General features: G+C 42.6%; 1 protein-coding gene across 1 annotated transcript in view; it reads left to right on the forward strand.

Moving 5' to 3' along the window:
* The window catches only part of FBXO47 (F-box protein 47), a 66,567-nt gene that overhangs the window by 18,140 nt on the left and 21,606 nt on the right, over positions 1-26,821 (forward strand). The window contains exons 4-6 of the mRNA XM_066585929.1: positions 16,529-16,605; positions 21,838-21,915; positions 23,440-23,548. Coding sequence (XP_066442026.1) covers positions 16,529-16,605; positions 21,838-21,915; positions 23,440-23,548 — 264 coding nt within the window. The remainder of the gene's footprint in view (positions 1-16,528; positions 16,606-21,837; positions 21,916-23,439; positions 23,549-26,821) is intronic.

The raw sequence follows: 26,821 nt of genomic DNA on the forward strand, positions 1-26,821 counted from the left end.
GTTTTTCCACAGGGGATTTTGCTGCAGTAAGATTTGCAGCATTTTACAGTATCAACGATGTCTATGAGGTTTCAAAAAAACTTCACTCATTATCTGGGCATAAAAATCTGCTACAAATTCCCAGTGGGTTTTCTCTGCTGAAAATTCACAGTAGATGCACAATGTGTGAACATATCCTAGGGTTATCTTGCCACTACTGTAAATTGATGCTGTGGTGCTGCCTCCTGGGCTGCAGGCAATTGATATTACTGAGTGGTCCAATGTCAAAGAATAGCTCTTGCTTGATAATCAAATATTCTGCAAACAAATAAAAATAAAGAGGCACAAAACACCAAGTTAAATTCTTATGAAATAAACTTAAATTATACATATTGCCTTCACAGAAATCACAAAACTCATTAAAAAAATTCCACTAAAAGGACTAGATGTCTGAATGTAGAAGTATTTGACACCGATTTCGGCAATAAATTAGTTCTTCCCCTTTGAGATCACTATGAGAGACAGATTACATTGTGAGACTCTAGTGCTCTTATGCTGCTTAAAAATGATTGTTAGACTTGAGCCAGTTTCTAGGTCATACCTCCTGAGTTCTGTAATGGTGAGATAGTTAATTTCCTTTTTCAAGCTCTCATCTTGGCAAAGACAGTAGCTGCATAAAGATAGCCATACCCGATACCTGTTGTGTGAGCATTTGGCATTTATCAGTGTGACACTGGATTCTTTTCCATGGTAAAATACCGGTATTTAACTTTTTTATAGGTAGGTTTGATAAACTTTAGTCTCTAAAATATGTAGCTTTCTTTCAACATGTCTAATTAATTTCTGAAGTACCAATCCTCCTACAAATTCTCTAGGTTTAGGGTGTGGGTTTATTTTTTTTCTTAAAGGCCCATTTACACCAGACAATGATCGCTAGAAAATCGCTAATCGGCAATTGTTTTAGCGATAATCGGTGCGTGTAAATGTGCGCCCATTGCCTGCTTTTCGGGCACTGCTGGCTGATCGTTAAATTCAGTCCAACATAAAAAATCGTGGCTCACTTTTATCAGTAGTTCTCCATGGGGAGTGCTGATAGCATTGTTTCCCGTGAAGAACAAAGGATCTAAGCGCAGATAATAGCCTTGGGCTATCAGTGAAGGCTTCAATTGCATACCTAATTGGTTTTTAAGTATCTGAGTATTACTTAAATACCATTTAATTTTTATGCAAAATGATCGCTCAAAACTGTCACTCAAACTGTCGTTTGAGCGATCTTTGAGCGATCATCGGCCCGTGTAAACCAGCCTTAAGTTTTCTGAAATTGCTTCATCTATTGTCTCTTTTTAGTCAGATGAAGTGCTATCTGCTTTATGTGCCAGTTTATCAGTCTCCTATTGTATGCTAGGTAGGTAACACCTGTGATACATTGAGTACTGAGTATATTGAATCTTTTTGTTAAATTAATGACAATAAAATTTTACAATATAGTACAGCCCTTTTATGTTAGTAGGTAGATAGTACATTTCTATATCCTACATAGTATCTCAAGTAACAGGCTTAATGCCCATTTACCCCAGCAGATGATCGCTCAAAAATCGCTCCAACGACAGTTTGAGTGACAACTTTGAGCGATCATTTTGCATAAAGTATTAAGTAGCTACTCAGCTACTTAACCCCTTAACGACCGGGCCATAGTGTTTTTACGTCCTGCAGCTGCAGGACGTGTATGGAGGGAGGTAGCGCCGCTATCTCCCTCCATACAGCGCGGGCGTCAGCTGTTTATTACAGCTGACACCCGCGGGCAATAGCCGCGCTCGGCCGTTCGCGGCTATTAACCCTTTAAATGCCGCTGTCAGTTCTGACAGCGGCATTTAAATCCCCCGAACGCTGTTCGGGGGTCCCGCACGGCCCCCCCGCGGTGAGATCGGGGGATCCGTGCAGGTGTCATGGCAGCCGGGGGCCTAATGAATGGCCCCAGGGCTGCCTTAGCAGACTGCCTATCAAGCCATCGACACAGGGTGGCTTCATAGACTGCCTGTAAAAAAGCAGTATGACGTAATACTATAGCATTACGTCATACTGCAGGAGCGATCAAAGCATCGCATGTTAAAGTCCCCCAGGGGGACTTCAAAGTAAAGTAAAAAAAAGATCAATAAAGTTTTTTAAATTGTAAAAAAAAAAAATAGTTTTTTTCCCCATTTCTCTCCGCTAAGAATTTTTTAAAAGTTTTTCAGTACATTATATGGTACAATAAATAGTGCCATTGAAAAATACAACTCGTCCCGCAAAAAACAAGCCCTCATACAGCGACGTTGATGGATAAATAAAGGAGCTACGATTTTTTAAAAGGGAGTGGGAAAAAACAAAAATGGAAAAAAGCAAAAAAGCCTGGTCACTAAGGGGGTTAAGTACCAATTGGGTGTGCAAATGAAGCCTTAGCTGAATGCAGTTAATAGCCTATTATCTGCGCTCAGATCCTTTGTTCTCCAATGCTATCAGCACTCCCTGTGGAGAACTACTGATAAAAGTGAATGACGACTTTTAGGTTAGCTTGAATTTTAGTGATCAGCTAACAGTGCCGGAAAAGCGCACGATGGGCGCACATTTACATGCACTGATTATTGCTAAAACGATCGCCGATTAGCGTGTTTTTTTGTTTTTGTTTTTAAGTGATCATCAGCTGGTGTAAATGGACCTTTATTAAAGGGTTGTTTAGACTTTTACTATTGATTACCTATCCTCAGGATAGGTCATCAGTAGTTGATTGATGGGGGTCTGTTGCTCAGGATTACCACCAGTCAGCTGATTCTCAGCACTGCTGTCAGTATGAACAGCACTGTCTGTATTGCAATGGTTTGGTGCTTCAAGTAAAGTTCCCAGTGGCCCAGTGTGGTACTGTAGGCACAGCTCCATTTGAATTCAGTGGCAGCTGTGCCTGCAGTACCAAACTGGGCCTTTGCAATATAAACAGCACTATCTGCTTCCATCTGTAGGCATAATCCTCATAAAATGTTACTTAGTACATACTGTGCCTTTGCATTATGAATGGTTCCATTGTGTAGTTGTTAGCACTCTGAAGTTTGTGTTATCTTGTACTGGCCATGATATACAGACTGTATTATAGTCCAGGGTTGCACTTGTAGTTCTGGTAGGTGTCACTCAAATATGATACAACAAGCATGCATGTAGACATGATGTACACTAGAAACAAATTAAAACATCAACCTATGTAAACCTCTCTGTATGTCAGTAGAAGAGTATTCAGTAAAAAAAATATATATTTTTTAATGAAGTAGGATTAAAGGGATTGTCCAAGACTTAACTATGAATGACCTGTCCTCAGGATAGCATATCAATAGTTGATTGGTGGCAGTCCTGCTGATCAGCTGTTTACTGGGCCTGCAGCCATTGTGGATAGACCTGAAAGTAGACAGCTCTGTCTACAGTGCAGAAGTTCAGGTCTTGTATTTTAGTTTCTGCTCCCATTGAATTCAAAACCTGGGCTGCAGTACCAGGGAAAGAGCTGTCTGCTTCCTGCTCTGTCCACAATGACAGCTGGTCTGATATCAGATGATTGTTAGGGATCCTGAGCAGCAGACCCTCACCAATCAAAATTACTGACCTATTCTGAGGATAGATCATCAATAGTAAAACTCTGAATAACCCTTTAATTGATGTGTTGGTGTTAAACTTTTATTTACAACATAATGTATTGTATCAGCACCATTCAAAAACAAGTAGTGCAAAATTTGTGGAAGAAATCTTTAAAAGATTTGCTGTTAACAGCAAATATAATCAGCAGTATTAGGATGCTTTATCCTGAAGATTGTTTTCTGTAACAAACTGTCTATATAATGGTGACATAAATAAAGAACAATGCAGGAAATTAATCCACTTCTATATTGTGCCAAGCACAAGAACGTTTCTTAACGTTCTGAGCTCTGCACATTCTTCTGTGCAACATGTGTATGAGACCTAAGTAATGTGGTAACGAGGAACAGGAAAAAATATGGAGAAGAAACCACACACTTCCAGATGACAATTGTAGTATTTGCCATCCACTAATACACGACGCACAGAATTGTTAGTGGTAACAGATGTCAATGATTAGGGACTTTTACCATGGGATAGGCAGTCAGGTTCTCTTAGCAATTGAGACATATCAGAGAATGAAGGCCGTTTTGTTCTATGAGGTGCTGTAAATTTTTAATAAAATACCATTCATATGGCCAAATTTTGGATGGCCCCATAATGCCTTATTCATCTAAATTCGTCTATTTAGAGGTAGGACATACAATGTATGTGGTGCGTGAACATTTCTCCGTCCATGAGCTGTGTGATGTTTGTACGAGTGTAGCTCACACACAGTTGTGTAAATATGGCCTAACATGCTTGTGCTGTTATGTGTTTTATTGTGCTATTGTGTATCTTTTCATTTTCTGCTTTAAAATTGTACTGAATCATTCAAGTGTTCTTTAGATTCTAGGTAAAGCAAAAAAAGGGGGGGTTTGGTACCGAGTTATCCAGCAGAGCAAAATGTGATTGTTCTCAGTAAGAAAGACCACGTAATCTTGTAGATATATGATACCTTTTAATGGCTAACAAAAATACATGATGTTACAGCGAGCTTTCCAACTTGTGCAGGATCCTTCCTCAGGCTTATAATGGAACATATCTACAGAGGTATTTAATAAATACACATGATTCACAAATTCACAGCTAAGGAAAACCTCAAAGAAACTTCATCATTCCCTACACAAAGATGACTATCTGAAAACCATATTCTCGAACTCTCCACTACTGATACAGGCAACCTTCAAATTTGAGGAACCTTATAATCAGGAGTGCATTGCCCTCTGACACACAAAAAGGAACTTATCCCTGCAATGTAAGGAGCTGTAAAATGTGCTCACATATACTGACCGCGGACAGGATACAAATCCCCAACACACAAAAGGACTGTAAGATCCCGGGGACATTTACATGTTCCACATCCAATGTTGTGTACCTGATCCTGTGCAGTGAATGTCCTGTTGGAGGGCTTTATATTGGGAGAACAGGACAAAAACTGAGAGCCAGAATGAGATCTCATTGCCACACGATTAGAGAGGGAAAGACTGAATTACCTGTGGCAAAACATTTTTGTGGCCACGGACACAATATAGAGCAGATGAGAGTTATCATACTGAAGGGCAACTTCAAGTCACAGCGTCACAGAAGAATGTGGGAGTATAAATTTGTGGTCATTTTTGATTCCCTCAAGAATGGAATGAACCTCGGAGCGGGATTCTTGCATCAGTGAAGAATATGAAAGGTCTGAAAAAGGTCAAGAGGGGTGTTCTTACGGAGAGCAACCCGGGGGAAGAAGGAGATGGAGACACCTGGGGGTGAGTGGGTCGAGGGATGGCATCATCTCTCTTCAAGGAGAGCACCCAGAAGGGGTGCTATAGCCAATCATTGTTTTATAGACTTTGTAAAAAATACATTAATTTGAAGGAATGCCGTAATCCAAGAGGTGGCGCTGCAGAGGTATTGTTCCATTTTCCTTGTTTGCAGGTCTGAAGTAGAGATTCACATTCCTTGTCACTGGACTTATTATTTACTTTACTGGTCATCTCCCCCTGTTATTTATCTAAATGCTATTGATCCCAGCACATCTGTCTCTGTCTCTGGTATTTATCTAGTGCGAATTAAGTTCACCATCTTCATGCCCTCCCAGGTGATCATGCGCATTTATTAAATATGTCTGTAGATTTGTTCCATTATAAGCCTGAGGAAGGTCCCTGCACAGGTCCAAAAGCTCGCATCATGTATTCTTGTTAGCCATAAAAAGGTATCATATCTATAAGATTACTGTATATACTCAAGTATAAGCCTAGTTTTTCAGCACATTTTTTTGTGCTGAAAAAGCCCCCCTCGGCTTATACTCAAGTCAGGGAAGGGTTAAAAAAAACCTCCATATACTCACCTCCCAGCCAGCGTCTATGTCCCCGGCGGTGGTGTGGCAAGCTGCTTGAATTCTCCCCGCTGTCATCCCCCGTCGTCCTCTCTGCTCGGCTCTGTCATCCCCCGCCATCAGCGCTGATTGGCTGTGAATGATTGAGTGCCGGCTGTGATTGGCTGGCGCTCGGTCCAATCACAGTGCTGACGGCGGGGGATTTGAAAGCTGAGCAGGGAGATGACAGCGGGGAGAATTTTAAAGCCGTTTGCCGCTTTAAAATTCAATCACAGCGCTTAACTTACACAGCGCTGACAGAGCAGAGAGGACGGTGGGGGATGACAGCGGGGAGAATTCAATCAGCTTGCCGCCAGATACAGACATTGGCTGGGAGGTGAGTATGGAGGGTTTTTTTTTACCCAGCATATATTAGAATATAGCTCGGCTTATACTCGAGTCAATAAGTTTTCCTAGTTTTTTGTGGTAAAACTTATTGTCTCGGCTTATACTCGGGTCGGCTAATACTCACGTATATACGGTACTTGGTGTCTTTTACTGAGAACAATCACGTTATATTCTAGGAAGCTGTATTTTGTACTAAAATATACAGTACTGTGCAAACGTTTTAGGTAGTTGTGGAAAAATGCTGAAAAGGATAGACTTGTTAGAGACCTTTCACATAGGACGGAATTAGTTTGCATGAACATTTCTGTGTCATAATCTTATCCCTATAGGGCTTGAATTCTGCGCCTGTCTTTATTGTCCAGGTCTTTACTTTAAAACTGCAAGCTTAAATTCTGCAGTGTAAAAGCGTTCTGCTGCAGAATTGTTGTGGATTTTTTAATATACAGGAGATGTAATTCCGCATTTAAAGTTTGTATAATAAAATGCAAGAGATTTCGCGAGATGTTCCACAGAACACATTCTGCTGCTAAAAATCCACCAAAATCCACACTAGTTGAAAAAAAGTCATAATCTGTGCTGATTCTTGTGCACAATTATGTCCCTTGTAAAAGGTCCCAAATGCTGCAGGTTTTCTGTGGATTTTTTTCACAGCAGAAATCCTGCCGCATCAAATCCACACCTAAATGGTGCATCATTGGCCACAGATTTATCTGCAGAAATGCTCCCGATTTTTAACCTTTGTATTTCAAAGGTTGAAATCTAAAATCTGCAAAGTTTCTCAAAAACACTGTGGAATTATTGCATAATGAAAAAAGTTTGTTCGCCAGTAGAACAAAATATGATTGCTCCCAGCAAGAGAAACCGTGTAATCTTCTCGATATGATACATTTCAATGGCTAACAAAAATACATGATGTTATTGCGAGCCTCTCAGGGTCCTTCCTCAGGCTTAAAGGGGTTGTCTCGCGTCGAAACTGTTTTTTTTTTTTTCCAGAGGCCCCCCGTTCGGCGCAGGACAACCCCAAGGGATGTGTTAAAAAAAAAAAATATATATATATATATTACTTACCTGAATCCCCGCTCTGCGACGTCTTCCTTCTTCCTACTTCTTCCTTCACCAAGATGGCCGCCGGGATCTTCACCCACGATGCACCGCGGGTCTTCTCCCATGGTGCACCGTGGGCTCTGTGCGGTCCATTGCCGATTCCAGCCTCCTGATTGGCTGGAATCGGCACACGTGACGGGGCGGAGCTACGATGACCAGCTCTCCGGCACGAGCGGCCCCATTCACCAGGCAGAAGATCGCACAGCGCAAGCGCGTCTAAAAACGCCAGAAGAAAGCGAAATTAGACGGATCCATGGCGACGGGGACGCTAGCAACGGAGCAGATAAGTGAATAACTTCTGTATGGCTCATATTTAATGCACGATGTACATTACAAAGTGCATTAATATGGCCATACAGAAGTGTATAACCCCACTTGCTGCCGCGAGACAACCCCTTTAATGAAATAGATCCGAAGCCTTTTCGGATCTATTTCCTAATGCCTGAGGAAGGATCCTGAGAAGTTCGAAAGCTCGCAACAACATCATGTATTTTTGTTAGCCTATATAAGGTCTCATCCCTACAAGATTACTTGGTTTATTTGCTTGGAACAATCACATTTTCCCAGCCTAAGGCTGCATTCAGGCAAACGTATATCGGCTTTGTTTTCATGCCGAGCCGATATACGTTGTCCTCGTGTGCAGGGGGGAGAGGATGGAAGAGCCAGTAGCAGGAACTGAGCTCCCGCCCCATCTCTGCCTCCTCTCCGCCCCTCTGCACTATTTGCAATGAAAGGAGGCAGGACGGGGGCGGGGCTAAATTCTGAGAATTAGCCCCACCCCACCTCTCCCCATTGCAAATAGTGCAGAGGAGCAGAGAGAAGGCAGAGAGGGGGCGGGAGCTCAGTTCCTGCTCCTGGCTCTTCCAACCTCGTGGGAATGCACCCTATAAGTAATTTGCTTAAAAGCGAAACATCACTTGAATTGAAATTAGTGAACGTTTATTCAGTGATTATTATTGCGCCCCTTAGTGCTACGGACTTAAGGACGGCTTTCAGTATTAGGGCTTCTACCCACTAGCTTTTTTTTTAATGCTGCGATATCGCTGCGTTTTTTTCAATAGGACTTTCTAATGTTAAAATCGCATCGCACAAAAATCGCAGGTTTGTGCTTTTGAGATTTTTGTGCGATGCGATTTTAACATTTGAAAGTCCCATTGAAAAAAACACAGCGATATCGCAGCGTTAAAAAAAAAATGCTGGTGGGTAGAAGACCTTATTGTTACGTATTTCTAACATACAGGAGATTTTAGAGTTAAACTCTGTGCAATAAAACACTAGAAATTTTGCAAAACCTTCCACAGAATGCATTCCACAGTTAAAAATGCAACAAAATCTGCATTAATTATCAAAATCCACATCTGCGCTGCATCCTGCAGAATGTTCGTTCGTGTGTGAAAGATCCCTCAATAGTTTATTTTTGTGAATTAACTAAATACAAAGTGACTAGAGATGAGCGAGCACCAAAATGCTCGGGTGCTCGTTACTCGAGTCGAACTTTTAGTGATGCTCGAGAGTTCGTTTCGAGTAACGAACCCCATTGAAGTCAATGGGCGACTCGAGCATTTTTGTATATGACTGGTGCTCCGCTAAGGTTTTCATTTGTGAAAATCTTAGCAAATCACCAAAGTCATGTAAAAAACACAGAAATGGATAGGGCAGGCGAGGAGCAACATGCAGGGCTGCATTTCGGGCTCCGAGGTCTCACCATTAAGCCACAATAGTGGCAAGAGTGAGACCCCCCCCCCCCCGCACTGTCAGCATAACGATCGTTCTCCTCTGCCACAGCTGTAACAGCTGTGGCAGAGAAGAACGATGTTAGCCCATTGAATTCAATGGAGCCGGCAATACAGCCGGCTCCATTGAAAGCAATGGGCTGCCGGCGAGCGTGGGATGAATTTTCGGGAAGGGCTTAAAAATATAAGCCCTTACCTGAAAAAGAAAAATTTTAGTGTAAAAAAGAATAAAAATGCAGGCATTCTCTTCAATGGAGCCGCTGCTGCTGCCGGCGACTCCATTGAAGACAATGGTCCGCTGGCACACCTGAATTCTTTTTCAGGGAAGGACTTTACATATAAGCCATTCCCTGGAAATGAATTAAAAGTGATTTAAAAAACAAAAAAAAAAATAGATACTCCCCTCCCTTCAGCTGCCGGGGCACAGCTGCGTCTTCTCCTGCTGTCCCCTGCACTGTGGTGCTGAACTGCTGTCATTCAGCTGAGAGCTGCGCTGAGCCAATCAGAGGCAACACTCACTCACCTATTCATGAATTCATGAATGGGTGTGAGTGAGATCTGCCTCTGATTGGCTCAGCGCTGAGCCAATCAGGGGGCAGGTCTGACTCACACCCCCTTCACACCCACTGCAGGCCAGCCGCGCTGAACTCCATCTGCCGGGACAAAGTGAGTGTATATATATATATTTTTTATTTTTACACATTTCTGGATGAATTGCAGGGAAGGGCTTATATATTTAAGCCCTTTCCGACTATTCATCCCGCGATCACCGGCAGCCCATTGCTTTCAATGGAGCCGGCTGTATTGCTGGCTCCATTGAATTCAATGGTCAGTGCTCGTTTAATCAAGACGAGTACCGCGTGGTGCTCGTCTCGAGTAACGAGCATCTCGAGCACCCTAATACTCGAACGAGCATCAAGCTCAGACGAGTATGCTCGCTCATCTCTAAAAGTGACTAAACAAAAGAGAATTCTAAATCATATCAATATTTGCTATGACCACCCTTTTGCCTTGAAAACGGCATCAATTCTTCCAGGTACACTTGCACAAAGACAAGGATTTTGTAGGGTTATAGTCACAGGTGTATGATTAAAAAAATTATACCAAACTGGTGATAATGATCATCATTTTCAAATCTAGGATGTAACACAGTCATTAACTATGGCCGCCTGCAGACACGTGCCCCTGCACAGCCCTGCGGCTCACCTGCTCCTGGCGTCTCGTCTTTGTGATATGTTGGCTGCCGCACAGCCGGCGCATGCGCAGGGTGGAGCCAGTGGGTCTCTACTGACATTCCTGTGCGGGCCCCTGCGAGACCCGCACAGAAATAGAACATGCTGCGATTTGTTTCCCGCATGTGTTTTCACGCGGGCAAATCGCGGCTGTGTACATAGGATTGCATGCATGCATGCAATCCTATGGCAGCGGGCACGGGCGGAAATTCTGCGGGAAAACCCGCCACGGAATTTCCGCTCGTGTGCAGGGGTCCTAAAACAAACAGCTGTGTAGGAAGCTTAAAACAATCCCAAACACCCAGCCAATGTTATGAAGAACTATCTTCAGTGTAAAGAAGCACAGGAAGCCCTGGAAGTGATAATATGGCCTCTCACAGAGTCCTGATCTTAACATCATTAAGTCTGTCTGAGATTACATGAAGAGACTAAAGGATTTGAGAAAGCCTACATCCACAGAAGATCTGTGGTTAGTTCTCCAAGATGTTTAGAACAATCTCCCTGCTGAGTTAATTCAAACTTTTTGTGCAAGTGTACCTATAATAATTGATGCTGTTTTGAAGGCAAAGGATGGTCACACCAAATATTGATTTAATTTAGATTATTGCTTGTGTAGATGCTTCATAGCAAACTAGTATCAATATGCCTCCATCCATTTTTTTTCCTGTCAGCTACTTATTTTTCTGTATGTATAAACAGTCAGCTTTACATGGTTAATATTACCTGTATTGTAAAACTATTCTCAAGTTGCCTTTGTGGCTCAGGACAGAAATTGGAGATAGCATGTGCTGGAACCATTAGAGGAGATAAAAATAAGCTTATTGTTTTGCCAAGAAATACTCAATTTAAAGTTCTTTCATAGTTTCAAATGCATATAGTATATGTGTGTATGTATGTATGTACGTGCGTGTGTATGTGTGTGTGTATATAATATATATATATATATATAATCTCAAACTACTAACGACCACTTGTCTGTGAGTATGTATGTATGTATGTGTGTGTGTGATTCTTATACTCCACCCCTGTTGATGTCATCACCCCACCACCTGGTGATAAAAATAAAATGAGAATACAACTAAACCGCTTTTATGTCATACACAACTCAGCAGTCCTGACAGAACACACTGACCTACCTCATCCACAGAGATCCGGTGGGCTGAAGGACCTGTGGTGATGTAACTGCTGTGGGAGGAGCCAAGCTGTGTGTGTGATGTGTGGGAATCAAGCTGCTGTGTGTGTGATGTGTCGGGATCATAATGAATGTACCATGTAGCAGAGCTGTGTGGCGCATTGTGCCACAAGAAACACTGGTACTATAATTTCCTACACAACTCAGCAGTCCTGACAGAACACACTGACCTACCTCCACTACAGAGATCAGTGGGCTGAAGGACCTGTGGTGATGTCACTGCTGTGGGAGCAGCCAAGCTGTGTTTATCTTGTGTGGGGATCAAGCTACTGTGCGTGTGATGTGCCATCATTAACTCTGGAACTATAATTTCCTAATAATTACTAGTGTGTGTGTGTGTATATATGTATATATAATATATATATGTGTGTGTGTGTGTGTGTGTACATATATATATACTTTGCAACTGTAGATTTACATAACTCATGGTTTCTGTATGTTTACTGCTTAGTTATGACATGAAAGAGAGAAATATATCTTACTACCCTATTAGCCCTAATTAGAATATTGCACTGTTTAAAATAAAAGCGCATATTGCAACCAGTACTTGCAAACCTGGTGTAGTACATCACTTGCAGATCTCATTCTTGAACACAACTGACCCACTTAGTGTAATCACAGCACTTTCTATTCTCTCCTTCCTGTCGCCATACCTATTCCTACATGTCAACCAATGCCTATCTCCTTTCCCTAGCAGGCCCCCACCCCTTCCCCAGTAGTCACAGTAGACCCCTCCCCTCCCCAGTAGTCACAGCAGCTGTGTATTGAAAACTTATTTTCCAAAGAGCAGTAATTGCACCATATTCACAGAGGCCTATGTGACATTTTTATGATTTTGGCATACATTTTATAATAAATAATACAATTTTGCTGATGAACAATTGCCGCTGCCAATAAATCAACTTTGTAAGATATTTACGTCATTGGGAAATATATGCACAAAATCTGACATTGTATTAATTTTGCATCCAAGCCTTGTTTTACATAAAATTGAAGACTGTGGTATTCCGTACACCAAGCATGTGGTTTTACTGAAGAATCCACAAGAGCTTTGTTTTCCAAGATGTCATGGATAAACAAGATCTTACTAGCACATCTTGAGGTTTTTCCAACCTGCCTCCACTATCCTGATTATTGCTCACAGCTGTGAGTTAAAGAAGGAAAAGAAAATCCTGGTTTTGGCTTTCGGCTTCATTTTTTTTCACTGAGCGCTCTCCTCTCATGTGGCTTGTGGGGGAGTTTTTTGTAAACAGCATAAATTGGAAAAGTGTAACCTCCCTTTTAACTATCAAACAAAATTCTGCCTTCTGCTCGATATACATGCTGGGGTGCTGGAGCCCAGAAGGCCTTAAGGGAACAAAAGTTTTTCAGTTGCATTGACATTTACATAGTATAAATCCTGAATTTCACAGTAAAACAAACACGCGGGATAGGGAATGACTTTCTAATTGGTGGGGGTGTAACTGGTGAGAGCTCTGGAGATTGCTGAGCACTTGTACTCACCAATTTCCAAAACTCCCTTTAAAATGAATGGCGCTCCATGCATGGTGGGACCAATCAAGTCCCCCATTCTCAGGATTAGTGAGGGTCCTAGTGATCAGACGCCCCACTGATCATAAAGTTATCTCCTATCCTGTGGATTGGCACAAATCCTTTAAATTCTACTTTAAATGTGATTTACTTTTTAGTGCAATGCCCCAGATTTGGTATAGCCCCTTTTAAAGGCATGTTTCTTAAATAGATAATTTTGTAATGACCCGATGCCTGTTCGGATCCTCTTGTTACAACCAGTATGAACAGGTAGCTTAGTCAGGTGCAGCCAGAGGTCCGTACACAGGAGCAGCGATGGTAGCAAAGGAGCAAGCAATAGCGGAGTCAGATGACAGCAGAGGTAGGTACAGAGGAGCGGTAATGGTAGTCAAAGGAGCAGGCGGTAGCAGAGTCAGGTGAAGGCAGAGGTTGTTACACAGTAATAGCAGTGAGAGGAGCAGTTGATAGCAGAGCTTGAAAGCACAATAACCATGCAAGAGAGGTAAGGGCCAGGTTGGACTGAGGTATCAGGTTGCATGCTGCTCAGAAGTGTCTGTAGAGAAGGCTAGGGTGAGAGGAAACAGCTGCAGATCGAGAGAGAGAAAGGCACAGAAAAGCTGCTACTGAAGGGTCTCAGAAGTTTTCAAGGACTAGTAAGCATCAGATATTTTTTTATCTAACTAAACCAAGCTGCCTGTGAGCATTGGACACAATTATAATATAAAGAAAGCCATGAGATCTTTCAGTAATAGCTAACCTGATTGTGGAAGATTTCCAGACAGCAACAGAATATTTTTCCATACGACCCAAAGTAAAAGCAAACTAAAAAGAAGAAGTAAAAAAAAAATAGTATAACGGTTAACGACGTAATGGGATAATTTTCTGTTCATTTTTAAACAAAGGATTCAAAGCGATTGGTCAAGTGATGTACATATTTCAATCCAAGGCAATGTAGGCTAATGACAACCTTTTTTTCTATTTATCAATAAATTAGTTTCTTTGCTGTTTTTCTTGCCCTTTTTGACAGAATGTGTCACAAACCCCTGTAAAAATAAACTAAAAGCATACACTAGTATAAATCTATCCCGATGCAAAGTATACAATGGCCTTAACATGGATTTCTACTTTAGGCTTTAACTTCTGTGGCTGTTGGCCAATAAAAACACAAAATGAGCTGCTTGGACATTTTCCTAACAGTTTTCTTTTAATATACACAGAAATTGGACAAGAATCCTTTTATTGTTTTATGTTGGCATTGTTATTTTATGTGTTTTTTCCTGGATATGGTGCTATTGTGTGTGTAGTAAATACCAGAAATGATGGTCGAAGGCTATGGACACCTTTTGGTTGCATTATTTTTTTTGCCTGAAGGCAACCTGTCAGGTTTATGCTGCCCTTTATGATGATTCCACTAGTCTGTCACTTAAAGGGGTTGTTCCATCTCAGCACTCTCTGGCTGCACAGGGGCGAGTATCGCTGGCTTACTCGTAGAGCGCCCAGCAGGGGGCCGGGACAGCTGGAGGAGATTTCACTTCTCACTCTCCCCCCGCCCATCTCCATTCACTTAACACAGCCGCTGTTCAGTACTGAACAGCCGCTGTTTACAAAGAACGATCATTGTTCAGGATTTTTTGCAGCTTAAAATGCAGTGTTTTTTTTTATCTCCTATGTTTTTCCTTTTTTATTGCATCGCAAAGCACAAACTTGCGATTTTCGTTCAATGTGTTTTTAACATTAGAAACTCCTATTGTCTATAGCGAAAAGATGCGCAAAAACATCTCAAGGTGCAGCGACGTTTTTGCAAGAAAAAGCATCGCTAACGCTCAGATATCTCATGGGCAAAAATACTATTTTGTCTCGATCGCCAGTGTGAAGGAGCCCTGAAGCCGATTTCTAACCAAAACAAGGTTCATCTTGTTTGTTGGCTGTCCAATATACATGGAGACAGCAAATTGATTTATATCGCCATGTCCTTTTTCTTGTCCATGAAACGGACAGGAATAGGACATACCATGTGTTTTTTCAGGAGACCATAGGCCTGCATGAGAAACCATCAGTGTATGTAGCCTTATAGGGAGGCTATGTGGTATGCATGGAATTACGTGGACCAAAAATATCTAAATGTGCATCTAGCCAAAAATTGAACTTTAATTACATAATTTAAATGGGTTTTATGGGATAGAAAAAAAACTATATGGCCTTGAAATAAAGAAAGATGGAGTATTTCCCTATCCCAACGGCTTCTTGTCCAGTGATGCAGCCCCGTTGCCCACCACACAAAACCCAGAAGAAACGGCGGGTGGTCACATGCTGTTCATTGTGCACATGGCTGCTCAGCCACTCAAAGGTATAGAACAATCACCGCTGAAGCCTGTGAGTGGCTAAGCGGTCGCATGCACAATTTAAAGCACATGACCGTCCACTGCTTCAGCCAAGTTCCATGCAGTGGGGCTGTAGCGTTGGGCAGGGAGCCACTAGGACAGGTGAGTATTCATTTTTTCTTTATTTAAGGCCGTATAACCTTTTATTTATGTCCTGGAAAACACCTTTAATGGTTGCAGCAGAATAAACCTAGTTTAGGCTAGTTTCACTCACAGCTGAAACCATCTTCTCTATTTCTGCACAAAAAATCTGCAACCAAATCCATGCATGATTTTGTTGTGAATTTATCTATGAGATTTCACTCATTACATCAAGATGAATGAAATCTGCAGAGACTTTTCCACAACAAATAGGTTATGCTGTGGATTTGAAAATCGCCAACGTGACTAATCAACAGCAGAATTTTTCTGCTATAAGGCCTAGTGCCCACAGCTGTGACGGGCTCCGCAAGCGGAATTCCGCAGCGGAGCCCGTCACGGTGCCCCCCCCACCCCCCAGAGACCCCATATTGAACTCTGGATCCGCCGCCCAACGTCCTGCATGATGCTCCGGCGGGCATGCGCAGTAGAGCGCATGTCGCGGCCAGCACGTCATATGACACACCCACAGCATCACATGACACGGCCGGCAGTAGACGGGGAAGCGTTTTCACGCTATCTTCCGCTGTGCTACAGCGAAAGATAGCAAGACTTATGGCTTCCGTTGACTGCAATGGAAGCCGTCCGCGCGTATGCCCATGGCAAATAGAACATGCCGCGGGTGAGTACGGGTGAATTTATGCGGTGGAATTCCGCACCGTGAGCATTGCACTATGAGGTTCAATAGAACCTAATAGCTGCGGGGCAACGCCGCGTATCACACGACGGAAATCCACTCGTGGGAATTGGCCCTTAGTAAATAGGATTTGTTAAAACCCCACTCACTAAGGTTGTACTGTACATAGGTGTGAAATTTTAATGTGGAAAAATTTCACAACTTGTACACTGTGTGAAACCAGCTAAGTCTAATGTACTGCTCTCTTTTCACTTTGCAGGTTTATTGTTTAAGAGGTGTACACTACTACTACCAACCAGGGAGAGGCTTAAGTTCATTTATAAGACTATTTCAGAAGTAAGACTCTTGTGAAATTTCTTGCAATTGCTATTTGAATAAGTGAAAAAGTAAAAGTAAACTTCTTTTCAGGGTTAAAAACCATTATATGTATATAAATATATAGGAAAAGTAAGGTGACCAGATTTTCTCAGCTGGAAGCCTACAGAGCAGGGGAGGGGGAGCGCTGCATAGTATGAAATCAGCTGTGGGTAGGCTGATTTCCAGTCAAAATCCACACCAATGGTACTGATTTTAACAGTTTTTGGATGCAGAAATGTTGCGGAATTTGCAGCAGAAATTTCTGCTGTGGACATCTGACAGCATTTCAGCCACGTGTAAACATAAGTCAGCTTGAGGTATGCTGCCATGTGCCGAGCAGCCTCAGTAGTAATAGTGTCCCCTATATCGACCCCAGTAGTAATAGGCTCCCCTGTATCGTCCCTAGTAACCATAGTGTTCCCCCACAGTGGCCTTAGTAGTAATAGTGACCCCCACAGTGGCTCCAGTAGAAATAGTGACCCCCACAGTGGCTTCAGTAGTAATAGTGACCCTCACAGTACCCTCAGTAGTAAAAGAGATCCCCACAGTGGCCCCAGTAGTAATAGTGACCTCGAGTGGTGACAGTAGTAATAGTGACATCCACAGTAGCCTCAGTAGTAACAATGATCCCCACAGTAGCCTCAGTAGTAATAGTGATCCCCACAGTAGCTTCAGTAGTAATAGTGACCCCTCACAGTGATCCCAGTAGTAATAGTGACCCCTCACTGTGATCCCAGTAGTTATAGTGACCCCCACAGTGGCTGCAGTAGTAATAGTAACCCCCCACAGTGCCCTCAGTAGTTATAGTGCCCCCCACAGTGCCCTTAGTAGTATCAGTGACCCCCACAGTTGCCTTAGTAGTAATAGTGATCCCCACAGTGGCCAAAGAAGTCATACTATTACTGCTGGGGCTGATATAGGGAACATTGTTACTAATAGTGTCCCCTATATCGAACCCAGTAGTAATAGTGACCTCCACATTAGCCCCAGTCATTATAGAACCCCGGATATGTTGTCTCAGGCCTGGTGGGATCTACGGAGCCTAACTATAGATGCTACAGGCAGGGTCTCCCCCCATACTCCTACCAGCCAGGAGAGCCGATCTGGGAAAAATCTGAGGAGATGGCTGTGCTCAGCAGTGGGTCATAGGGCCCAATCTGAGTTGAGGGTGGGGCCTAAACTGAGTTGAGGGTGGGGCCTATCACTCATCAGACAAAAGATGGATTCAGCCCAGCGGTAAGTTTCCCTGGCGAGGTCTTGGTTTGAGAATGTTTCATTCGACCTGTCGTGCAGATAGAGAGTGTAGCAGTTTCAGGCACTGGGTTGGAGCCTCAGGTGTAGTAGGTGCAGGTCTGGAGAGAGTAGTCAGGGACTATCCAGGAGTCAGCAACTGGAGGTCTTGTTTTCAGTACAAATGGAGGAGGCAGGTCGCGTTGTCAGGAGGGAAGCCAGAGGTCAGTATCAGAAAGTCTCAGTGTCATGGTACAAATGGAGGAGGCAGGTAGCGTTGTCAGAAGGGAAGCCAGGGGTCGATATCAGAAGGTCTTAGTTGAATAGAGGAGTAGCAGAGAGAAGTGGCGCTTGATCAATGGCTAGTGGAGCACAATAATGACGCAAGGGAGGAGGGAACAGGGCCAAGTTTATATAGGAGGCTTAATCAAGAACAGGGTGGAGCAAAGACAGGGAGGCATGGCTAGGTTTCAGCAGAGGGGCGGTCCACGTCCTGGATGGCCTAATGGAGAGAGTTTCTGACTGGAGCGCAGAAGGTCGCTGGTTTGAGACCTGACAGAATATGTTGGTCAGCGGGTCAGTCAAAATGGGCATCAGGCAGCTGGCCATTCAGTGCAGAAGAGGGCTCATTCATCCAAGGCAGCAGTTACAGTGTACACAGCAGCTTCATTGTCACGTATAGTCTAAACACCGGAAGATTCTCCAGAGCCAGAAGATGAGGATACGGCAACATCTCAACAGGATCATCAGGATTCCGTGGTAGGAGGCTAGTAACTCTATATGAAAGGGGAACCAGGTTTCATTTTGGTCCCTCCGGTATTGACAGCGCCCTCTGCTCAGGAAGTCAATTGGTGGCAGATGTCCAGCAGATGACTGTGGTGACTGTCGCAGTACAGACAGAGAAGGATGATAAGGGGATGCGATTATATAATAAAGTGAAAGGGGAGGTGTGCGTTGTTTTGAGGGCCTGCTCGGATCACATTTATAATAATAATAATCTTTATTTGTATAGCGCCAACGTATTCCGCAAAAATAAAAAAGGAGGCCAAAGAAAGGATTTGGCGGGACAAATATGTGGAGATATTAGCTCTCCTCCCTTTAAAATAATTTAATTTTGATAAAGGGAAGAGGAGGAGAAGTAAATATGGTGTCTGATTCCGCAGACATTCACGAATTGGCTGCCGGTATTCACCCTTTGGGGGAACAACCGTTCCCCCACCCCCTCCCTTCTTTAGCGAGTATATGCCAGGCAGACCTGGTTGCAATATGATGAGCAGGTCAGGCAAAGTAAAGTGGTTCGCCCAAATATTAGATGGGACCACAAGAACATTAGCCTGTGATTGAGGGTGATGGCCCTGGTAAGATATGGTCAGTCCTTTCAAGGGTGAGCCAGGTCATCTGGCTCGGTCAGTAGTTTCCATGCTTATGGGCAGTCTGGTCAGTCTGCAGGGCAATAGACAGGCCCGTGTTGGCAATTTATTGAAGGCCAATGCACGTTTGCTGAAAACTGTAAATTTAAGCACATCTGTTCCCTTTTTAACAGGACAGCCCGTGGGTTCCCTGATAGGCTTTTGGCAAAACTTCTGTATTCCGGAAGTCCTTGATGCTTGTGGAGACGATTGACAATTTTCACTGTGAATTGTTTACTGATGCGGAGGGCAGTTCTGGATTTGGGGCATTTTGTCAAGGGCAGTGGTGCTGTTTTCGTGCTGGTAAGATAAATTTGGAGAATCTTGGGAAGAACCACCCTCCCAGCCTAAAGTTCTTGTATAATTGGATATTGGTTGAGTACGAAAGGAGCATAGATATGGGTAGTTGGAAGGTGATGGGTTTGGAGGGCACTATAATATGTCATGGAAGCATTTGGCGGTTGGAGGAGCCCTTGGAGTCAGTTCTAAATAGTTTAGAGGGGAGTCAGATTGAGGATAACCTGCCCCTCCCTTTATTGGAATGAGTGGGGTAGGGTCTGGTGCTTTGTGGCTCTGACAGGTCCCTGGTGGGTGTTTATCAATTAGTCCTATAATGGCTAGTGGTGCCTCCGAGTCTGAAACCTTGCCTGGGCGCACCAGCGGCACAATAGCTGCACAATTTTGCTAATAATGTTGGCAAGATCATACAGCTATTGGTATCTGCGGCTGCGCGAAGCCTCAGCCACAGCATTCTTCATTCAGCCTAACATACTAGCATTGAGGGGAACTGCAAAAGTGTGAAATTCCACACCAAAATCTGCAGGCCTAAGTGTGGAATTGATGCGGAAATGCAGGCAGATTTTATGCCATTTTCAATTCTGCATCAAAATCCGCAGGTAGTCTGCAGATTTCGGTGTGGAATTTACCGCGGCTTGTGGTGTGTCGTGTGGCCTATTCCATCCCGTGTGAAAGGTCCCTTAGAGGATGTTTACATGTAGGAACCATTTCCGCATCACCTGATCAGAGGTCTGTAGCGGTTACCCAGAGATGGCTGTGTGCTGCGTTTTCAATGTTGTAGTGAGGGGACAGTACTTGGAGGTAAAGTGGAGCGCAGTGCAGGCTGAAATCAATACAGATACGCATCTAATTTTAAATCAAATTCTGAATCAATTGTGCGGATTTTGACTGTTTTTGATGGGGAAATGCTGCTGATTTTGAGGTGGAATTTTCTGATGTGGATAATTCTCAGGATTTCTAAGGGATCTTTCACACGGGATGGAATAGGCCGCACATCACACTGCAAGCCACAGGAAATCCTGCACCAAAATCCACAGGACACCTTCATAGACAAATCTGCATGACTTACATGTGAATGTTGACGCAGCTTTTCCACAAAATTGCTATAGATTTATGAAGGGTAAAATCCACAATAATTCCATTGAAAATCTGTGTCAAAATCCGCATATAGGACATGTGAATTTTGGGTCGGATTTGTCCACAACTGAATTTTCTGCCACATCCCAAAGCTCTCTGAATATTCCGCAATACAGTGTTGCAGAATATTCCATCCCCTGTGAAAGGTCCCTCATGCTTTATTTCCCCTTTAGTGGCACTGCAGATGAATTGAATACTTTCTGCCTAGTTCCACACATTACTCCTGATCACTGGTATATGTATCTATATCTAGCTTTAATTCAACGATTATTATTTCGTCCAACGTGGTAGAAACAAAACCCCAAAACAATGGCAGGATTTCTGGACATTTTTCCATCAAACAAAATGTAATAAAGGCTACACCACATAATATAACTACCCCGGGGGGGAGGGGGGGGGGGACGGGCTAATAAAATATACAACTCATCGCAAAAAGAAAACAAGCCCCTATGTCAACATGTTATAGGTCTTGCAATGCTACAATGAAAATTGCTTGGTCCTTAAAGCCCAACATAGGCTGGTTACAAAGGGGTTAATTATCTTATGTTTCTTAGCGTTTGCACTTTATTTCATAACTTATTTTTTACCTTGATACTGATAAATATTATATTAATTAAGTGCAGGCCATTTTCAAAGTTGTACATATAAATTGCCATCTGGATAATTGCCATTGTAAATGTCAGTATACTCTGGCATTCTATAGTCTCCAATTAAATGAGATGTGGCTTTTTCAACGAGCCTGTGGCCTTTTAAAACTTTTGCTAGCTTGAAATTCCTTTATGGAAGTATCATTGCTTGGAAAATGTGTATGGTATTTCAAACTCTGTTGACAGTGAAAACAAGTGCATAATAATTATTGCAATATATGATGACAGCTAGTGGGAGGAACATTATGAGAGAGGGGAGAGTGGGAGTGGAATATCGAGCAATTATAAAATAGAGTATGGCCCCCTGCATGTGGCTGAGCCTGCAGGCAGTTCCTTGAGGTGCAATATTATGGATACCTCCGTACTACAGAATCCTATGTTGAATGCCATGATTGCATGCTGTATGAAATGAGAAGCATATGACATTAAGGCCGAACAGCATATCTATCAAATTTACGATTGTTTTTTTGTTGTTGTGTTCCTTTTTTCAGATCCCTTGTTTCCAGTTGGGTGGTTGTCCAACTCCTGATCGTTGTCTGGGTCTGCTTAGCTATGGTGCATTTTTAAAGGTGTGCTACTACTGGTTAATATTAAAAGAGCTATCCCATTTGAATCAGAACTAACTTGAAATGCTGAAGGTTTATATATAAAATTAAATATAGTATTGGGTTACTACATTATGTGTGTTGACTTAGGAGGAAACAGTTGGTTTACTTAAAGGGGTTGTCCCGCGCCGAAACGTTTTTTTATTTTATTCAATAGGCCCCCCGTTCGGCGCGAGACAAACCCAATGCATGGGTTAAAAAAAAAAAAGTTTAGTACTTACCCGAATCCCCGTGCTGCGGCGACTTCTTACTTACCTTACCAAGATGGCCGCCGGGATCTTCACCCACGATGCACCGCGGGCCTTCTCCCATGGTGCACCGTGGGCTCTGTGCGGTCCATTGCCGATTCCAGCCTCCTGATTGGCTGGAATCGGCACACGTGACGGGGCGGAGCTACGAGGACCAGCTCTCCGGCACGAGCGGCCCCATTCACCAGGGAGAAGACCGGACTACGCAAGCGCGTCTAATCGGGCGATTAGACGCTGAAATTAGACGGCACCATGGAGACGAGGACGCTAGCAACGGAACAGGTAAGTGAATAACTTCTGTATGGCTCATAATTAATGCACGATGTATATTACAAAGTGCATTAATATGGCCATACAGAAGTGTATAACCCCACTTGCTTTCGCGGGACAACCCCTTTAATGACTAGATTCCAGTAACTAAATGACTGTTAATCTGCCATGCATTTTTTTTTTGTTATGAGCAGAAATATTTCACACTTGACGTCTGGACTTGATTTTGAAATTGCTGGGTTTGTACGTATATACAAGATCTTCCACATCTTAAGAATGTGTGTTTTTTTCCTTGAAAACAATGTCTTTTTTTCCCTAGAAACAAATTTCAATTTGACAAGGTTTCTGAATGTGTCAAGGCTGCAAACACTATTGTGGATTGCCCCACAGTGGAAATCTAGAAACTTATATGTTCCATAATTAGTGATATGACACTGCCGGCGCATCATGCGCTGTACTGCGCATGTGCTCCGGCGCGTCATAGGGGACTCGCACAGCGGATCCAGGAGGTGAGTTTGGGGTCTTTGGGGGGGGAGGCTCCGTGACGGACTCCACTGTGGTATTCCGCTGGTGGAGTCCGTCAGGGCTGTGGGCATTAGGCCTTACACTGAGTGATAAATTGTTCAGTATGTTTATAAAAGGCAGATAAATAGTTTGAATTTGCTTGATTATTAAGTCATTCAAATTCACAGTGAATGTAAGTAACTGAACGATTGCTATTTGCATGCAATGAGATGCAAATGAGCGAACGATGATAAGCCTGTATGAAATTAACAACGAAGAAGAAGTGAATGAATTAACTTGCAATGTTCAATCGTTGGCTGTGTTTAGACTAAACGATTGTCGTTCAAATTTGCACGTTCTAACGATTTTTTGAAAGATAGTCGGTCCATGTAAAAGGGCCTTTAGAGGAGATTACCTGTTGCCGTTGTTTATATGTGTATATGCATATCAGTGCTTTTGCTTTCAGATTCTAACAGCTGGCTGGGATGAGCTGGAGTGTCACAGAGTCTACATTTTTCTTTGTGATGTGACCAACTTACCACGAAAGATACAAACCCTGGTTAGCAGCAAGCCAGGTAATGTTTGTTTATTCAAGTGTTGTCATAGTCACTTTGTATAAAAATATCCAGCAATGGCATATAAAAAAGATGCTAATTAAAACTCTTTGGGGTTATGTGTGAAGCAGTTTAAGGGCCTATAAAATGACAATGGAAAATACTAAATGTGGAGCTGTCGTGCATTCTAGGATGACTAGTTGGCAAATCTAATTTCAGTTGAGTTATCCATGAAAGGCAATGTATGAGCCTTTGCTTATATAATAGTTATTTTCCTTAATTATAGTTCTCTATTATATACATTTTAATGGAACCTTATCCTGTTCCAGCTGGAGATTTCCCTCCATCTGCTCATCCATATTAGCTCCTACTTTTATAGAGATCTTCAGTTAACAGATACAATATATATTTTCAGGAAAAAAGAGAGCATTGAAAACCCCATGGTGCTATTTCTTGGTCAGCTAGGACCAGATGTCCTTAGTATATTTGGTTAACGTGCATGTAAGGAAGTGCTACCAACCACTCAAAATCTGTATGTACTGCTATATTTCCAATGTATTGTTCACCACACTATTCTATCCCAGCTAAGCTGAAGGAGAGGCTGTGGCCTCGAAACGTGTTTTTCTGCTTGTTCTAAGTTTTTAGCCAATATAAAGATACTATTTGCTGTTTAACGGTTACCTCATTTTGGACAGTTGCATCCTGAGGCAGATTTTTAGCTACTTCGAATACAATATATATTTTGGAATTACTAGAAATTTCAATGCTCAAATATGAGTTAAAGGGGTTGTAGCTCCTCTGTAAAAATCCATTCCCCATGCACTAGCACAACAAATAGGCACATACTTCCTGCTTCCCACGGTGTCCTGCGTCGCAGCTTGGACCTCCGCTCCTTGTTTGTTAACAGACTGCAGATCTGCCTGGTTTATGGTACGTAAGAGGCACTGCAGCCAAAGACAGAATTCGGCAATCACTGGGGAAGCCTGTAAACGGCGTCAAACGAGAGAACCGGAGTGGCGTCGCAAGAGACAGCTAAGAGCAGGAAGAGGTGAATATATGCCTATTTGTTATGATAGTGCATGAGAACAGAGGAGCTACAACTTGGACAACCAATTTATGGTTGGCCAGAGTCGAACTTTTGCTGTAATAATAATTTTAAAACATCATTGAAATGTTTACATTATTTAAAATTAGGCACATGGTTTGAGGTAAAAAAAAAGTATTTGGGCATACTCTCACGTAGCAGAATTGGTGTCGATTTTCTGCATCGGAAAAGCTGCAAATTCTGCAAGAAAAACCACATAAAAATCCGTACTATGGCTGCGGTTTTTGGCACGGATCCACAGAGCACGTCGCCCCTTCAATTGAAAAAGTAAAATTTGTTTCAGATCCGTGGCAAAACTAGTGTAGATTTTGACATGGATTTTGATGTGGATCCACACCACATGGGCTTCCTGTGAATGTACCCTTTATTTTTTTTATAATTGGAACCTTTTTTATCTTGTTAAACTGAAATGTCAGTAAAGGTGGCCATGCACATTAGAGAAGGCCCTTTTACAGGGGCAGACAATCGGGCATGAACCTTTTTAGGAACTCTCATTTGCTCTATTGTCGGCCTGTGTAATGCTGTACCCGATCAGCCAACAAATAAGCAGGCTAGCTAGTTCATCGGTTGATTGCATCTTTTGTCCCCAAAAAATGATTTATTTGCAGCAGCACATCTCCGTTAATGGAGAATGTGGATTTTCTGCTGACCGTAATTAAAGAAGCACTCTTAATATTTTTTTCCTGGCACTTTATTGAACACAAAACCATTCCTGGCCTCCAACATATCGCATGACCGCTGAACTACACTCTAATGTCACATTGTCTGCTGTGTGTCTGGGCAGCACAGCAGAAATAGATGCTAGGAAACTGAAATTTAGCAGCCAGAATCGGAGTGGTTTCATCTTCAATAAAATGCCAAGTAAGAGAGTGACCAGCAGTACTCCTACCTTAAAGGGGGATATAGAACCCCCCCTCCACAAAAATCCAGGGCGCAGTTAATGCAGGACCAAAAATCATGTGAATGATCGTTCGCCCCCATATTGGCCTGTGTAAATGGCCAGTAAAATAAAGGCTGATTTTGATGATCAGCGCTTGTTTAACACCGATATCGACCTGAGTAAGAGGGCGCATAAAAATAGTGTGATAGTTAAACAACTGTTGAACAAACAATCATCTGTTGGTATTTCCCACCTCATTTTTGTTTTGTAACTCTTCCACTTTGAAAAAGGCTACATTTGTTGCTATTCGCCATTTCATCAAAATATAATATAATTTTGCCATAAGGAACAATGAACCTTAGGCATCATGCCTATGGCTGTGTCAAACTCCGCCAGTGGAAAATTGCAGTGGAGTCCGACATGGCGCCCCACGAAGACCCCATACTCGCCTCTCCAGATCTGCCGTGAGAGTCCCGTCCAGCGAGCATGCGCAGTGCACTGTATGACGCGGTGGCGCTGGGCACAGGGGAAGTATCGCGTGACGAACGCCTTCCATTGACTATAATGGAAGCCGGACGTGCGTTTTTACGCAGAATGTTCTATAGATTTCTTTCACGCTGTGGAAATCCGCAGTAGAATTCCGCAGCGTGAACATTGCAAGGCAGAAAGCTATTAGGTTCAATAGAACCTAATAGCTGCGGAGTAACGCCATGGATTTCCGCCGTGTGAAGCGCGGCAGAAATCCATCCATGGGCATTAGCCCTTAAAGGGATTCTATTCCCTTTTCAAAACAAATATCACTAAATGTTCATTATCTTTGTGGTATGCAATATACTGAAGTTCTATCCTTGAATGTGCAATCCATAAAGCTGCCATCGAGGACAGTACATATAATTTATCAAAAACAATTAAGTATGTGGGATAAGAGAGATGTAAACATACAGATACCGATACTGCAGGCATACTTTAGGGGTTCACTGGCTAAGACTTTTAAATATTTTGGCAGTCTTCATTGAAAATTACTCCCAAGAGACATATGAAAGTTTCTAACTAGGCGGAAACTCTTGCAACATCATCACTTATAACTTTCTGATATTGCTTCCAAAAACCTTGAATCCTTGATCTCTTCCAGAAAAGATAGACGGAAGGATTTTGGAAATCGCCACATGCAGATTTTTATATGGCTTGTTACGATATGTATTTGTATAATTGAACACATGTACAACAAAAGAGCTAAATTGGGATTATTTTACTGTAATGTCTGATTGAATTTTCTAGCACTGATCCTGCCTGATAAATATTAATGACT

Source organism: Eleutherodactylus coqui, chromosome 13 (genome assembly GCF_035609145.1).
Source record: "Eleutherodactylus coqui strain aEleCoq1 chromosome 13, aEleCoq1.hap1, whole genome shotgun sequence".
NCBI classification, from domain to species: Eukaryota; Metazoa; Chordata; class Amphibia; order Anura; family Eleutherodactylidae; genus Eleutherodactylus; species Eleutherodactylus coqui.